This window comes from Gossypium raimondii, chromosome 4 (genome assembly GCF_025698545.1).
Source record: "Gossypium raimondii isolate GPD5lz chromosome 4, ASM2569854v1, whole genome shotgun sequence".
Lineage (NCBI taxonomy): Eukaryota > Viridiplantae > Streptophyta > Magnoliopsida > Malvales > Malvaceae > Gossypium > Gossypium raimondii.
Window position 1 is genome coordinate 45,632,373 of NC_068568.1, and position 16,830 is coordinate 45,649,202.

Here is a 16,830-nt window from a genome sequence, read left to right on the forward strand (position 1 = left end):
AGAGATATCTCTAGCATACAGCCAAATACCAATTGTTGCACAATGGACAAAACAAACAAGGCAAGGAAGAAAGAAAACTAGCAATGAACATCCAAAAATGAAGAAATTATACAGAACAAGCGAAATTGCATCAAATTACCAGCAAGCAAAGAAAAGGCAGTGCCGATCGATTCCTGCTTTTGCCATTGCATCTGCCAAACAATTAATTTCTCTGTACGCGAAAGTAAATCTAACTTCCCCGATCTCCATGATGAGCCTATCAATAAATTCACGAACATCCCAATACACCCAGGGTTTAGAGCTTGGATCATTCACCCATTGAACAGCATTGGCAGAGTCGGATTTGATAATCAAATTAACTTTGTCAAACCAATCGGTTTTGGTGAATACCTCCAAGGCTGTTTTGATTGCTAATAATTCGGCCAAATTAGAGCAAATAACCTGAAGCGGATAAGAAAATGATGCGATAATAGAATCCTTGTCATTCCTGAGAACACCTCCACATCCACCAAGCTCGACTGCAATTTTGACAGCTCCATCGATATTAAATTTTAACGAGCCCGCGGGAGGGGGGCACCAAGCTTATTGCAATCTTGAAGATTTTGAAACCTCTGTCAGTCCGTTGGAATACAATTAATGGCGTATTCCCACCAAATAGCTTCCTAAATTTAAGGGCCAACCCAGAAAATATTTTGGGCCGAAATTAAATTGTATATTTTTACTATCGTAAGCATATAAAATTATCATTTTAATAACATATATCTTTATTATTTTTAAAAGACTAAATTATTTTTTTATTATTTTTAGAGGGCAAAAATATAATTTTATCATTATTAATTTAAAATTTTATAAACTATAAAAGGGTCTAAATGAAAATTTTTCATTTTAGGGGGTTGATTCGCCACTATCATCTCGCCTTCTTTTGACGCCTTCAACTAGTAGACAGATTCTAATTTTACCAAAAACAACTCTTCTGAATTTTATTTTTTTTTTACTTTTGGCTAACTAGAGTGATCATACTGTTGTTGCACATGCAACCAGCCACCACGATTTGTAACGACTCGAAAGTCAGTGGTGTTGAAAAATATAATTTCGGGACCCTGTTCACATAAATCGAACCCTTAAATATTTACAGAGTTATATTATAGGTGAATTAAATTTTAGATTGGTAATTTTATCAAATTAGTGATTAATTAAGGATTAGGGACAAATTGTAAAAGTGGTAAAATTTTAATTAATAGTGAATCTTTAATTAGAGTTTGTCAAGGGACTTATGTGGTAATTAAACTATTATAATTTTTATAGTGGACGGTGATGAACAGGGGTTAATGTTTTAAATTATAAAGTTTTATTAATTAAATTTTTAATAAGTAAAAGTTTAAAATATATGTTAGTTTAGTGGAAAGAAAGAGAAATTATTTTCTCATCTTCCTCTTCATGCACGAAAACTCCATTGCTGGGGAGAAGAGGTTTGGCCTTGGGTCTTTAATTTTGGAGCTTCAATTTGTTAGTGCAACTTTATTTTTTTGTTCTTTTGTAATTTTTATGTTTCTGAAATTTCGGGAGCTTAATTTAGTTGACTCGTGAGTTACTTTTTGAAACTATTAAAGTTTTAGATTGATGTCATTGATAAATTCTTGATGTTTTAGGTATTAAATTGATAGGTTTCAAGCTTAGGAGTAAAAAGGGATTAAATTGTGAAGTTAATTTATAATTTTGTACTATAGGGACTAAAATGCACAAATTTTAAAATTTGTCGCAGAATTGAGAAATTAGAGATACTAAATAGACTATAGTGAAAACAGATTGAAAATATGTGTAACACCCCTTACCCGTATTCCTTACCGGAACAGAGTATGAGGTATTACTAAATTTTTAAAAATTTCGACAGCATTCCTACTTATTTTTGCTTAAACCTCATGCAATTTAGAACACATTCCAATATACCAACCAATTTCATTTGTGTAAACACACATACAGTCTAACTATTAATAAACACTACATTTAAAAGGGAACCATAACATATATTTACATGATGATCCCACATTACATAAATTGTCTATACATGCCATAAAAATTCAGAACACTAGTAGTAAAATACCCCAAATGTGAAGGATAGTGTAGATGATTGTCTGACTTCGTTCCAATTTCCGAGTTGTTGGAAGTCACTATAACCAAGAGAAAAATAAAATCGAGTAAGCATATAGCTTAGTAAGTAAACACATGATAAATAAGTAATTACTCCCATAACTACACCAAAATATAAACTTATTCATGAATAACTTTATTGTTTAGGCAATTTCCAGCAAGCTGTTTTTCTGCGTCATAGTCGCTAATTTATTTTTATCTGGAGCTACAGGGCTCCAAATTGAGTTTCGTAAATTTTCCCCGTTTGATATACTCTTCACGTCTTTCTTAATCTATAATAGCAAATTTAACTCGTTTAATATTCACATTTATTAAAATAATCCACCACCCAACTTTTTGAAAATTACAATTTTACCCCCAAACTTTTGCATAATTACACTTTTGTCCCCAAGCTCGGAAATTAAACTTCATCACTTATTCTTAAGTTTTATAACATGCTGAACATTTTTCCCTTCTATGGCAACATCAAATTCCCACTCCAACACATACTTTTGAATATTAATTATTTTACCGATTATGTCTATTTACCCGTTTTTTGCTTAAAATTGCTTAGCAAAAGTTGTTTAACATAATCTCTAGCTTCATATTCCACCATAAAACAGCAAAATAAACACATTTCACCTATGGGTATTTTTCCAAATATGAACCCTAACACGAATTAATGGTAGAATAAGCTAAACCAAGTTAATGGACTCCAAAAATACGAAGAACATTAAAACGGGCTTAGAATCACTTACTATGGAGCTTGAAAGCTTAAAACCCTAAATATGGCTTCCCCTTGCTGATTTCGTTCACCATGAAGAAGATGAGCATATTTTGCCATCTTTTTCCCATTTAATTCTATTTAATAACCAAATGACTAAAATGCCCCATTTAAAAAAATCTATTTCACCCATTTCTTATGTCTATTTTTGTCCATCAACTAACTAATGGTCTAATTACCACATAAAGACCTCCAATTTAAAATTTCATAACAATTAGACACCTCTAAGATGTAGAACTCAACTTTTGCACTATTTACAATTTAGTCCTTTTGACTAAATTGAGTGCCCAAACGTCGAAATTTTCGAACGAAATTTTTACGAAAATTTTCCGTGAAATTATATACCATAAAAATATAATAATAACCATATTTTCCCTCGTCGGATTTGTGGTCCCGAAACCACTATTCCGACTAGGCCCAGAATCGGGCTGTTACAATATGAGTTCTAGATTTAAAGTCATGTAAGTCTCGGATTTATGAACTAAATTGAATAAAATGTGAAATTTGTGTAAATTGACAATTGAATCTGATTTTTTATTGATTATTGATTATATTGTATGTTTATGTCAATCCATAGCTAACATCAACCTGGAATTCTCGAAAGAAAAAGGAAAAGCTAAAGTCGTCGATGAATAGCTCGGAGTTCTCAGTTTGTGTTTCTATATTTTAAACTACTTCGATAGTTACATTTTTATATTGTTTTGCATGGTAAAACTATGAGGTGAGTTGAATTTGGTAAATTGAGTTGAACTGATACGATTTTGATTTGGTTAGAGATGTAGAGGACTAAATTGAAATGGATGAAAAATATTGATTTTCAATTAAATATATATATGAATGATGATTGGTTGTTGAATTGAAATGATGTTGTACAATAAACTACATTCGGAAATTTGATAAATTGTTACTATATTGATTGTTCAGATAGGGTCAAATATAGTTGGCGGTGGATACCTTTAACAACAAACGCGACTAGCGCAACTCGAACTCAAACAACATTTAAGGCGATAAACACCTAAACCATTAGACCATCACATGAGATTGTTAGGTCTTCTTTATTTTGAATAAAAGTTGATTATGTCATTTTATATCTTTTATAATGTTTTAATTGTTTCTTACAACATTAAATATGGTATGTTTTATGTAAAATAAGAGTTGGAAATCAATTGGAAACAGTTCACCAAATATAATTCCATTACTATAATTTAGAAAGTAGTTAAATGATTAAAAAAATCTGACATATAGTATCCAAATACATATTTCCTAAAATATTTAAAAACCTAAATGTAAATAATATATATGATTAAATTTGATCACGGGTCGGGTCAAATTCGGCTTGGGTTAGGTTGATGCAAAATTTTAGGATCGTTTTTTAGGCTTGGGTTTGGTCTGGCTTGAAAATTTGGCATAAATTCTACCCAAGCCAAGCTTAGATTAATAATGCTAAACCTGAACCCAACCCAGTTCACCCGTATTAATTTTTTTAGATTATTTTTTATATAAAAATAAATTTTAAAAATATAATACATCAATTACACTAAAAATATTAAAATAAATGAATCTCAACAAATTGAAAATACATTAAAAAAATCGTTATACTTAGATAACACTAAGATGATTGCAACTTAGCAAGCAAATGACTTTAAAATAATAGCAAAATTAACTATAAAACAAGAGTTATGTAATATCCAAACAATAACAATAAAATAGTAGCAATATAATAATGAAATTATAGCTAAACAACAATGAAACAATAACAAAATAGCTGATTCGAGTCGAGCCAAGCTAGGGCCAAAAAATCCTACTCGAGGCCCGGCCCATTTAGAAAACAAATCTCATTTTTTATTCAAACTTATTTTTCGGGGAATATATTTTTTTCCAAACCCTTCCACTTAGCCCGGCTCATGACCAGGTCTATATATGATTACGTTCAATTAATTATATTTTTAAGTGATTAATCATGTATCATTTTAAAATATTAATCATGTTGATTGAGTCTTAACTCGATTGATATGGTATTATTGTCAATGTAGGAGGACGTGAGTTCGAGTGCGCTGAAACGCATTATCCTCCTATTTATACGGGTTGGGGAGAGGCTATGGTTAGTTTGAGGCATTGTGTCAAAAAAATATACATGATCAGAACCTATAATAAAATTGTTCAATATATATATTAATCATATCTTAATTACATATATAACGGATTTTATTAGGATATGAATTACATTTATTACAGGAAAATATGCTTTTAGTGTTTATTTCATGAAACCGTTGCTAAAAATACTCAATTTAACTGCCTCTTGAAAAAAGTCCAGAAAATAATACATAAGATAAAAAGTATCATAAAAGTTTTTCATTACGAATCGTATAGCATTTTGTCTTCTTCACTCAAAAATAGGTAAATTAGTTCTTATACATTAGATCAAAGAGTAAATTTATGTTTCTGTTAAAAGTTACTTCATATACGTCAAATTGAGGTACACATGATACGTCACATGTAATTATCTAGTTAGTCGGTTAGTAACACCAGTTTTTAAGAATAAAAATTGATAATTTTTTTGCTAAAAATAATCAATTTACTCTTTAATCTAATTTATAAAAAATAATTTATTATATTTTGAATAAAGAAGATAAAATAGAGAAGAGGAGTTTTACGGTACTTTTACCTATGCTATGCATTGTCATTATAAACGCCAAAAACACTACATAAAGACATCAGTGACGACAACACATCTTCCCGAATTCAATATCGACGACGGAAAAAAAGCAGAAATACTAAAACAACCATCATAACATCCATCCAACTCCAACTAAGATTGAAATTAAACCCAAAATATCATTATTGAATCCGTTACTAATCCAAGAGAAGAAACATGAACTGAGCAGCATCAAACAAACGTTTAGTTTGAACCATATAGCTCAGCAGCTCCGCCGGAACCGGAACATCGGCATACTTCCTAAACGCAAAAACGCATCGAAGCAGGTCCAAATGCGCCATCCTGGCCGAAACATGAGCGTTCTTATAATCCGAAACTTCCATCTTCGTCAATCCATCCCAGAGCGTGTTGGAAGCCGACAACATTGTGTCTCTACACACTCCGTACGTTGTTTTCAGACGGACCGCCGCTGTGTTTTGGTACAGATGATCCGCACATTGATGTGCGTACGTTGTCTGAGAATACATGCAAAAGAGGATTGAATATGTCATGTTGGAAACATTACTAGATTCTCGACCAGTGTCGGATAATATGCAGTTGAGACATACATCTGGTTCTAGGGTTTGGTCGCATAGTTTTCGGACAAACGTCTTATCATCTGCCTTGACTGGTTCAGAGGCTGACAGAAGAAAAACAAGTAAGAAAATCTGAGTAACAATGGTGAAAGTGGTGCCTTTGATATCCATTTTTTAGTTCTCTGTAAAATCTCAATGGTATTCAATTTTTTCTTACTTGGTTACAGCACTAATAAGGAAATAAAGGGTACCAACAAAATCCAATACATTAATTCAAATATAAAAGGAATTAAATAGTACATTAATTACATTTTTAAATAAAAATTCAAATTAATCTGATAATTATATCATAACTGTTGAAATTAATTTTTCAGTCAAATAAATAGTTAAGACTTTTTTTTATTTTAATGAATCATTCAACATAGTTATGGCAATTTAATTATTAAAAAAAAGCTATAAAAATGCATTAAAATTAATTTAAATCTAATTTATTGTAAATGAATTTTATGTATATTATTAATTTTTTCTCTTATTTCAATGGCGACTTGTTTGTTTGCGTCAAATGAGGGATCTGATTTAATGCCAACTTAATGATTAGCCATTTTTATATGCAAATTCCCAATTTAAGTAAAAACACCTTCCAAACCTTTTCCATGCATTTAATGCACAACCAGTTGTCTTGCAATTGTTGGTTTCACGATTGCCATTAGTGAAAATTCATTACATTAATTCAAATATACAATTCGAAAAAAAAAATTTCTCTTGTTGATAATGAAAAACAAGTTCTATCAACACGATAAAAATTTCAGTTTTAGTATCAATAGATAGAACATTACGGGATATTGATAACTAATTTTGTTACAATTCAACCATGATATATTTGGAGTGATTAGAAGCAATTATCATAATAAGAAAATTAACCCTGGATACAAAATCGGTAAAGGAATCAAGCGTTCACCAAACTGGAAAAGATTGTGAGAAAACTCTTAAAATCACTTGCAAAAGCAAAACTACATGCATAAGCAAGACTAAAAAACTTATAAAAACAAGACAAAAACTTTCAAAAGTAAAGACTTATTAAATAAGACAACATATAAAACTTAAAAAAAAAGGGATCCAAATCGGTCCATGAAATCATTTATTATTTCAAAACAGAAATAGATTAAGAAGTCAACAAATAGTCACTATTTGAGTATCTACGGTCAACCCATTTTCGAAGAAAAACTATTGTTGGCCGGTGAAGGTTCAGCAACGACACCATCATTTGTCCATCATAATTTAGGAAGACAACAAGGATGTTCACAAAATAGACCTGCAAACTGAAAAGAGAGAAGGCACATGAAGTGAGTTGAGTCATAAAATATATTTACAAACTGAAAAGGGAGAATGCACAAAAAGTGAATGAAGAAAAAAATAGAAAATTAGTGGGAGGAAAAAAAACAAAGACTAACACCACCATTGAAAAAGAAGCAAACCCCTTGAAAGTTTTTCAAATAATATCTAACCTTAAAAAATAATTAATCAATGTTTATGTGTTCTAAGGTAAAGCATATACTTTTTTTTTTACTAAAATTGTATAATTGGTATAAACTAATCTTTACATTTTGTGAAAATTGAAAACTAATCTAATTCTTTATTTATTTATTTATTTATTTATTTCATTTTATGTTGATTTATTTTGAAATAAAAGTATATGTTGATTTTTACATTAATTATTTAATTCGATTAAGTTATGATATTAATTAAAGTAAGAGAATTACACGAATTAATTTTTCAATTTTCGTAAATTAAAAGAATGAAATTCAGAAATAGATTTTAAAAATTATTACAAGATAAATTGAGTTAAAAAGAGAAAAAATATTTTAACACATTAAATAAAAAAGAAATAAATTTTAAATTTATACATAAATTTAATTCGATGTGTGATGTGATACATATAAATTTTGATTTGGTGTGATTATCCACATGAAACTTTGATTTTAATTCAATCATATATATTTTAAAAATAAATATAACAATTTATTTTTATGTTAAATAAATATAATTATTTGTGCATGTAATATGTATATTTAAAAACATTACGATGATCATAAAAATGTTATTGATTTACAAAATTGTATAAAATTGAATATTCATGTATATAACTATCTAAAACCAAAGTTCAGTATTACATTTCATGTTAACTCTAAATTCATGTGTAGTTTTAAAATTACGATAGAGGTCACCCAACTGTGAATTTTTTCTTTTATGATCACCTAACTATGAACGTTAGAAAATGATCATCCAACTATTAGTATTTTTTATATACCTAAAATCCAAGATAGATGGGTGATCAAAAAGATAATTAAATAGTTGAGTGACCATTTTGTAACTTTTCATAGTTAGGTGACAAAAAAACTTACTAATAGTTATTTGACCATTTTATACTTTTTCGTAGTTGGTGACTAAAAAAGAAAAAAAATCATAATTAGGTGACTACTAATGTAATTTACCGTTCAATAAAAGAGTAAGACTAGTACAAACTAAAAGATGGCACTGGGCTACAACCTTTCAAACCTTTTAAAATGGTCATATAAGACATAATCTTTACAAAAGTTCTCGAATAAGTGTTTTTCATGCACTTCAGCCCACTTTATAGTAAAAATTATGTGAATGCAGACAAGTTTGAAATGAAACACATAACAATTAAATCGGATATTGCTTAAAAAGAAAAGAATAAAAAAAACATAATTTGAAACAAGATATACGACATATGATAAGCCCTTATTTGAGCACTTTCGAAAAGATTTGGCCTTTGTTTGACCATTTTTAAATATTTGACTTTTATTTAAGTACTTTTTGTAGTAGTTAGATCCTTATATGATCACTTTAAAAAGTTTAATGTTTATGTGAGCAAACTCTAAAATGTTGAGCCCAAATTGAGCATTATCCCTTTTTTTTTAACGTTTCATTAAATTTTCTGTGTTTAGTTGGACAAATGTTTATCGAAATTATAAAAAAATTGTTTTACCATATGAGTTTAATTGGTAAGAGTACGACGGAGGCATTTATATTAGAAGTCAGATTACATTTTGCCTCCTCTAGTAAAAATAATGGGCAAATTAATCCATGTAGATTAGATAAAATAAGCAAACTAGCTTTTCTGTTAAAAAATTCATACATTTCTATTATTAAAAATTGGTCAATTTTTATCAGGTATGAAGTACACGTGACACATCATATATAACTGTCTAGCTATTCTACCAACTGCACCAGCTTTTAATAATAGAAATAGATGAAATATTTAACCAAAAGAACAAATTTACTTTTTAATTTAACATATAGTGATTAATTTATCCATTTTTTAAGTAAACTCTTAGTTTAGTTAAGATCAGTGAAATAGAGAAGGTAAAAGTAGTGTAAATTATGATTATATATATCCTTATTAAAAATAAAATAAAAAATACATAGCATCAAAATCTATTTATGAATTTTCTTTATATATTAATAAAATACCCCTAAACCTCTAGAAACTGCGAACGGCGGGTAGACCACTCAACTGAAAAAGTGTTACAAGGCCCGCATTACAAGTCAAACATTATTATTACACTTGACGATAGGCAATTCAGACAACTAATCTAAAACGTAAAATATACACTTAGATGACATTTTACCTGTAACCAACCAACCAAACATTCCATTTCTACTTTTCAAACCTTAATTCTTACTTCTTTTATGTATAACTATGATTACTCTTGTATGTGCAACTTTACACTAGTAGCATGCATGTAGAGATTGTGATTTGGGAAGGTCATATGATGAAATCTGAAACAGGAAACTGATTACTGTGAGCTCTGAGGCGACACTAAATCATGAATCAAAACTGAAAAAGAAAGATTGAATACCCACACATGCAATCATTACAAAGTGCAAATCAAAATGATCATTATCATCCAAAGAACATTAATTGAATCCCCAAGAGGGGGAAAACAAAGAAAAATATAAATAAAATAAATAATAATCATATCATATAGTAGCATAATAAAAGACAGCCCACCAATCCCAGAGACACACCTGTACAACAAGAACCATTTTATCTCTCTTTTTTTTCTTTTTTGGATGTTAGCCTTTCATCTGCTTGAAAGCTGCCTTTCATCCCTCTGATTTGCCCAAGAAAACAGCTGATGATGCTCATGCCTGTAATTCAAAACCCCTAACGTGCTTTTTTTTCTTCATGCTGAGAGAGATTCATCTCTTCCAATGCACCAAATTTCTCCAACATACAAACAAACTTTGAGATGTACATGTATCAATGGGTAGCCGAAAAGCTTTAAATACTACACCAATTATTCACCATGTCATTGCCTTTTTGTCAGTAGTCCTATTACTCATGCGTCGTCTTGGTTACGCTGCTCTGTGATTCCCCGGCCTTGCTCTCCGCGTCCGTTGGTTCCTTCAATGATTCGATTTCCATGCTGGCTGTTCGGCTCTTTCTGTTCCTCCGGTCCTGAATGATAAGATTGAATAAGACTGATATCAGGGTTTTGTCAACGGAGCTTGTAGGGTACAATGATCATGCAAAAACAAGCACAGGTGTAGGACAACATAACCATATATGAATGAAAATAAGTTTAAGGCCAAGTTGAGAATGGTATAAGGAGCTACAAGAAGCAAAACAAACTAGAATGAGATTCAGAAACTACAAAATACCGTTGTTGTAGGGCTAATAGAATTCAAGAAAAACCTCCGGTAAACGACCATCAACAATCAAGTGGTAGGAAGTAGAATGCTAAGACATTGAAAGCACTTTACAGTACTAGCTGTCTGGTTTATAGATGGACACGGGTTTTACAAGCCAAAAGAATAGTATTTTATGTATCGCGAGATAGATGCGCGGTAAGCACTAGGTCATAATGAATGTCATGTAAGAGCATGACAACAAACTTGAGCATCAGAAATTCAAATAATAACATCAAAAATACTTCAGAGACTTCATAATTCGTGATAAGCCTTTATATCGTAGTAATTAAAACAAATTAACTAGCATTGAGACATTCATTGGGATAGGTTTTCTGCCTAGTAGGATTCCCCACTGTTCTTTTCTTTTTCTCAGTGAATCGTTTAGAGTGAAGGAATAGCAGGAGATGCAACGGAGAAATACTCTACCAAAGATACCGAGTATCCGGCTCACTACCAAATATGCTGAAATTTGCAAACCGTAATTCAAAAGAAATGCACTACACCTAGTACATTAATAATTCATGAAAAAAAAAACCCATACAGCATATACATGAAAATAACATTAAATTCCAAAAAACAGGGAACTTATACCTCACGAAATGGATATTCATCAGCTTCAAGCATTCGCACAACCTGAGTCATTTTGGGTCGCTTATTTGCATCAGGATCAACACACCTAAGTGCCACCAAAAGGGCACGTTTAAGAGCACGTGTGGCAGGTCTAGTTTCAAGATTTGGATCCACAACTTCCTCTGCTCTTCTCGTTCCAACCATCATCTTAAGCCACTCAACAAGGTTAACCTGCAGTAGGCATATGGTTTGCTTATGAGAAATTCTTGAAGAACTTAGCGATATACAATCAAACACAGTGAGGGGGCCAAGAGAGGAGAATTTGATGGAAAAAGTGTTAGCATGTATTAATTATCACCTCATTTGCTGGTCTGCCATAGTCAACAGGGTCTCTTCCAGTGACAGCTTCAAGCAGAAGAACACCGAAGCTGTAAATATCACTCTTCTCATTTAACAAGCCAGTGTTAGCATATTCTGGTGCCACATAACTGCAAGTCACATACAAAATTTTCAATCCGCAGATACTTGGAATTCAAATACAATAATAAATAATTGCTGGAGAGAGCAAGAACTTAAAAAAGAGTTACCCAAATGTCCCCATAACTCTAGTTGTGATATGACTCTCTCCTGAACCCAAGAGCTTGGCCAGTCCAAAATCAGAAACCTTGGCATTGAAATCATCATCAATCAAGATGTTACTTGATTTTATGTCCCGGTGAACAACTTTGGGTTCTATTGCTTCATGCAAATAAGCAAGCCTGCAACCAAAAACACCAGCTTTTTGTCACACTTCAATTTTTAACTAACAAAAAGTAAACACAACAAGAAGCTTCAAGTTTGAATGGTGACTTACGCCTTGGCAGTACCAATAATAACCTTCATGCGAGCCTCCCAAGTAAGGGTACCATGCTGGCGCATTGCCCCGTGTAGCCATTGTTCCAAGTTACCATTATTCACATATTCGTATACCAGCATCCTATGATAATCAACCAATAATTACAGTTATAATCTCATTTGCAGCTAATCATACTCAAATAACTATGAAGACAGATAGGATGACAAAAGTCTAGCCTGCATTAACATATTAATAAACAATTACGGTTAAAAGTGAATCTGCAAGAAATTGACAAATAAACCGATGAAACATATTTGAGTTAACCTGTGAACTCCTTCTATGCAATAACCCAAAAGCCGCACAAGATTCTTATGACGAACATGACCAATGGCCTCCACTTCCACCCTAAATTCTTTTTCAGCCTGTCCCCTAGACATCCAAATGCGCAATTTAGTACAAAACATCCTTTTTAAGAACCAAGTAATAAAAGAAAATAAAAAGTGTCTCAAATATATCCTTACAGATTATTAAGAATTTTCTTAACTGCTACTTCAGTTCCATTGATCAGTCTACCCTTGTAAACCACCCCATATCCACCCTCTCCAAGCACATTCTCTGCTGCGAAGTGACTTGTGGCGAGATCGAGATCCCTAAGAGTAAACCAGTGACCCCACCCAAGATGTGAAATTTCTGGCAGACCAACTAAGGGAGAGGCCGTCACTAGTCCTCCATATGACAATGAAGACTGTTTTCGAACCGTTCCAGAGCTCCCTTCTTCTCCTGAATGAGAACTAAAACCTCTCTCGTGATGGTAAATTGAGCTGCATTGACTTGCATTATCAGGATCACTCGATTTGCTCATCCCCAGATGAGCTAACATTCTCTCAGAATTCTTATCATTCGATTTATCATTAACAGAAAGGAATAAGCTTTCTGGTTGATCATTGAATCTCTGAACTCCAACCTTGTCAACCTTGATTTCCTTTGAGACATTTGGTATCTGAGAAAGCGAGAACTTGTCTACCGATCGTCTGGATCTTCTCCGAAATGTAACCCAAACAGACAAAATACCAAGAATCAACACTATAAATGCCCCAACAGATATACCAATCAAAACCCAAAGTTTTAGACCCAAAAATGATGTCTTCTTTGATAACTCAGCATTTAAGGCACCCTGAGATGACATCTCTGATCTTCTGGATTTGAAGAGTCAAAAATTATATTCAGCCTCTTGTATACAATATCAGAATCTTAAGATATTCCTACCTGCATACCAGAAACATGTCATATAACACCAGAAATATCAAAATGTGACATGTTTAATCCTTTTAAAGATCCATAGACTCATTTTTGGAGAAATGCTATGGAGAACAAGCTAGATGTGATTGACATTTCATCCATTCTCATAAAACCCATCCTTGCATTCAAATCTAAAGACCCAAAAAAGTAAATAAATCCCATAAGATTCTTGGCTTAATCTTCACCCGCCGAAAAGAACAGAAAAAGATGAAAAGGAAAAGTAAAAAATAATAATAACAGGAGAATCTGATACCACATTTAATGAAGTTCATGAGTGAAAAAGAAAAAAGAAAAGAAGAAAAAAACCCCACATTTTCTATGGACTTAAACAATCAAGAAAAATCATTCAATAAACAAGTCAGACCAATTAAAATTTTACAATAAACTTATATTCCGTGATTAAAGACACCCAAACGAACTCCATTTCTCTTGAAAATGAATAAACTTGTAAAATAAAAACAAAAGAATCACTTATGATCCAAGTAAGAGACAGATAAAGTAAAATAAAAAGAGAAAGAAAGAGAGAGAGAGCATTTACCTCGATCTTCTTCCTTGAGCATTCAAAGAAGCAAAGAAAAAACAAAACCCTTAAACTTTAGCATCCGAATGAGCAAAAAAGATAAGTCAAGGCAATGCAAAACAAAACAAAACAAAACCCCCCCAAATGCCTGAAAAAGGGTAAAGCTGCAGTGGCAAAGGGAAAGAGTAGTTCACAAGTAGAGACCCTTTCTTTTGTTGTTGTAGTTGTTGTTTGCCTTCCAAGTGGGCAAAAAGAAAGAATTCAGCTTCAACCAAAAATGCATATATATTACATATATAAAGAGGGGAAAAGGCTAAATATATAATGAAAAGAAAAAAAAAGGGGGAAAAGAAAAGGAGAAGGGGTGGGTAAAATGGTTGGTGGGTCTTGGGTGTTTGAGGGGAAGAGAGGGACCTCAAAGAAAGCTGGAAAGGAAGCTTAGTTTGCAATGGAGGAAACCAGAGAGAGAGAGAGAGAGAGAGGAAAAAGAAAAGGAAACAGTGAAGGAAAAGCAAAATTGAGGTGAACTCATGGAAGTGGGCACTTATATTTTGGGATAATAAAAAATTCAATCCAATCCTGTGTCAATGGATAATTTATATCATCACAATTTGAATTTAATTTAATGAACAATTTAATTTCACTCCATAGATTTTGCTCTTTTCTTTTCTTTTCTTTTCTTTTCAATTTTTTAATTTAAATATAAAATATTTATTTTATTTTATAAGAATCCTAATTCATTTTAATTTTAAGAGTCATCTAATTATTAGTAAAATTCCTTAATTTACGAAAAGTTATAATGGTCATTTTCGATTTTTAATTATTTCTATTTTTATGTTATCATAGAAAAAATAAAATTAAATAGTTAAATGATATTTAAGCAATATTCAAATAAACACATGAAATTGAGGATTTAAAAAGAAAGTCAAACCCAAATCCAGCACCTAAAATCTATGGTTGCCTTGATGTTTACTTATTTAAGTTGTCTAAAATTATTTTTCATTTGAAAGAACTAATTCTTAAATTTCATTTTCAAGGAGTTAGCATGTCTTAATCTCTCATGGAAATGGCTTTGAAGATATGATTCAACCCTCTCATCCATAGACAACTCCACTGTACTTTAAAATAAATTTTATTTATATAAATATAAATATAAATCTATATTTTTAATATTTTATAATAAAATAGATCGTTCGAGTGAATTGAGTTGAGACCAATTTGAATTTTTAAAAAATTAGAATCACGATTTGACCTGACACATAACCTCCGCTCATAAAAGAATAATAATGGATATTAATATATTGGTTAAAATATTAATTTAATCCTGTATTATTAAAAAGAATTAAATAAGTCCAGAGAAATAACACGTATTGTATAAAAAAATGTCTTGAATTTTTCTTTTTCAATTACAATTCAATTCCATACTATAAGATGATAAAAACTTTGAAAATATTAAGTCTGCTAAATAATAAGCGATAACGCTATTCCAATTTTACCGTAACTAATTCATTTAATAATAGTAAATGGATGGGTATGTATTTACATATTTAATTCTTATTGATTTCATGTTTTATAAATGGTTGATTAAATTAAAGGAAGGGTGACTATCTTCAACCATTCAACTAAGACATCTTACTAAGATTTGGTAAGCACCCAATTAACCTATGATTGAACAGAAACAGATCACATTACTCACCTTCCTTTTTAAAACAAAACCAACCAATTTCCAAAAATTTATGCTTCATGCAATTTCATTTTTATTATATATTATTCATATTTAAATATTTTTAAATTTTAACTAATTCAACTATTAAGTAAAAATTATCGACCCAAAAAAGAGTTTTGAAAATTAATTGATAAAAGTACCATGAAATATCAGGGCCAGATTGCATTTTGCCTCCTCAGTTAAGAAAATGGGTAAATTAGTCCTTATATGTTAAATCAAATAGTAAACTAGTCATCTTGTTAAAAATCTCATCAATTTCTACTATTATAAATTGGTCATTGTATCTCTGCATGAGGTACACGTAGCATTCCAAGTGTTACTATTTGGTTATTCTATCAATCGTACATGTTTTAAACAATACAAATAGATTAATATTTTAACAAAAAAAATGACTAATTTTCTCTTCGATTTAACATATTGAAATTAATTTGTCCATTTTTTTAGCAGAGAGGGACAAAAAACAATCTAACTCCTAGGACAAGGACCTCCACGGTACTTTTATTTATTTATTTTTGCAATGATTCATGGGGGTAATAATGTCAATCAAAATTGGACCAAACATGAATACCAAATCTTGTGTTGATATTTTATTAGTTTTCCTAAGTCTATTGGGGATATAATTATGGGTTTAGGGGAAAAATAAAGCCCCTAATGGGGGAAGTTAATACAGACTTTGATCTGAAGCATAACTTTTCCCATAAAGTTTGTCTCAATTAAATCTAATCTCTTTTCTTTTTCCCCCAAATCTCCTCTTTTTCTTCTATCAGATTTACATTATTGAATTATTACAAAAATAAATAATAATAATAAAAAGGGGGAAATGTAATAATAATAATAATAATGAGTTGCATTTGTCTTCTAGGTTAAGATTAACGAAAGCAGTCTTCTTCTTCTTCTTTTCTAGTTTCATATAATTCTGTCTTTTGTTCTAATGTTTGAAAACGGAACTATCAAGTTTTCATGAGTCTCAACCTTTTCTTTAATTTTCTAATAATTCGATAATATTTTTTAAATAATTA

General features: G+C 31.0%; 1 protein-coding gene across 1 annotated transcript; it reads right to left on the bottom strand.

Moving 5' to 3' along the window:
• Positions 1 to 9,994: 9,994 nt before the first annotated feature.
• LOC105780061 (probable receptor-like protein kinase At2g42960) lies at positions 9,995 to 14,610 on the bottom strand. Its single transcript, XM_012604169.2, has 8 exons — positions 14,104 to 14,610; positions 12,788 to 13,532; positions 12,591 to 12,695; positions 12,285 to 12,407; positions 12,019 to 12,189; positions 11,790 to 11,919; positions 11,453 to 11,662; positions 9,995 to 10,628 (listed from the first exon to the last, which is right to left on the bottom strand). The coding sequence occupies exons 2-8, from the start codon at positions 13,450 to 13,452 to the stop codon at positions 10,506 to 10,508; spliced, it is 1,527 nt and encodes a 508-aa protein (XP_012459623.1). The 5' UTR covers positions 13,453 to 13,532; positions 14,104 to 14,610; the 3' UTR covers positions 9,995 to 10,505.
• Positions 14,611 to 16,830: the final 2,220 nt, after the last annotated feature.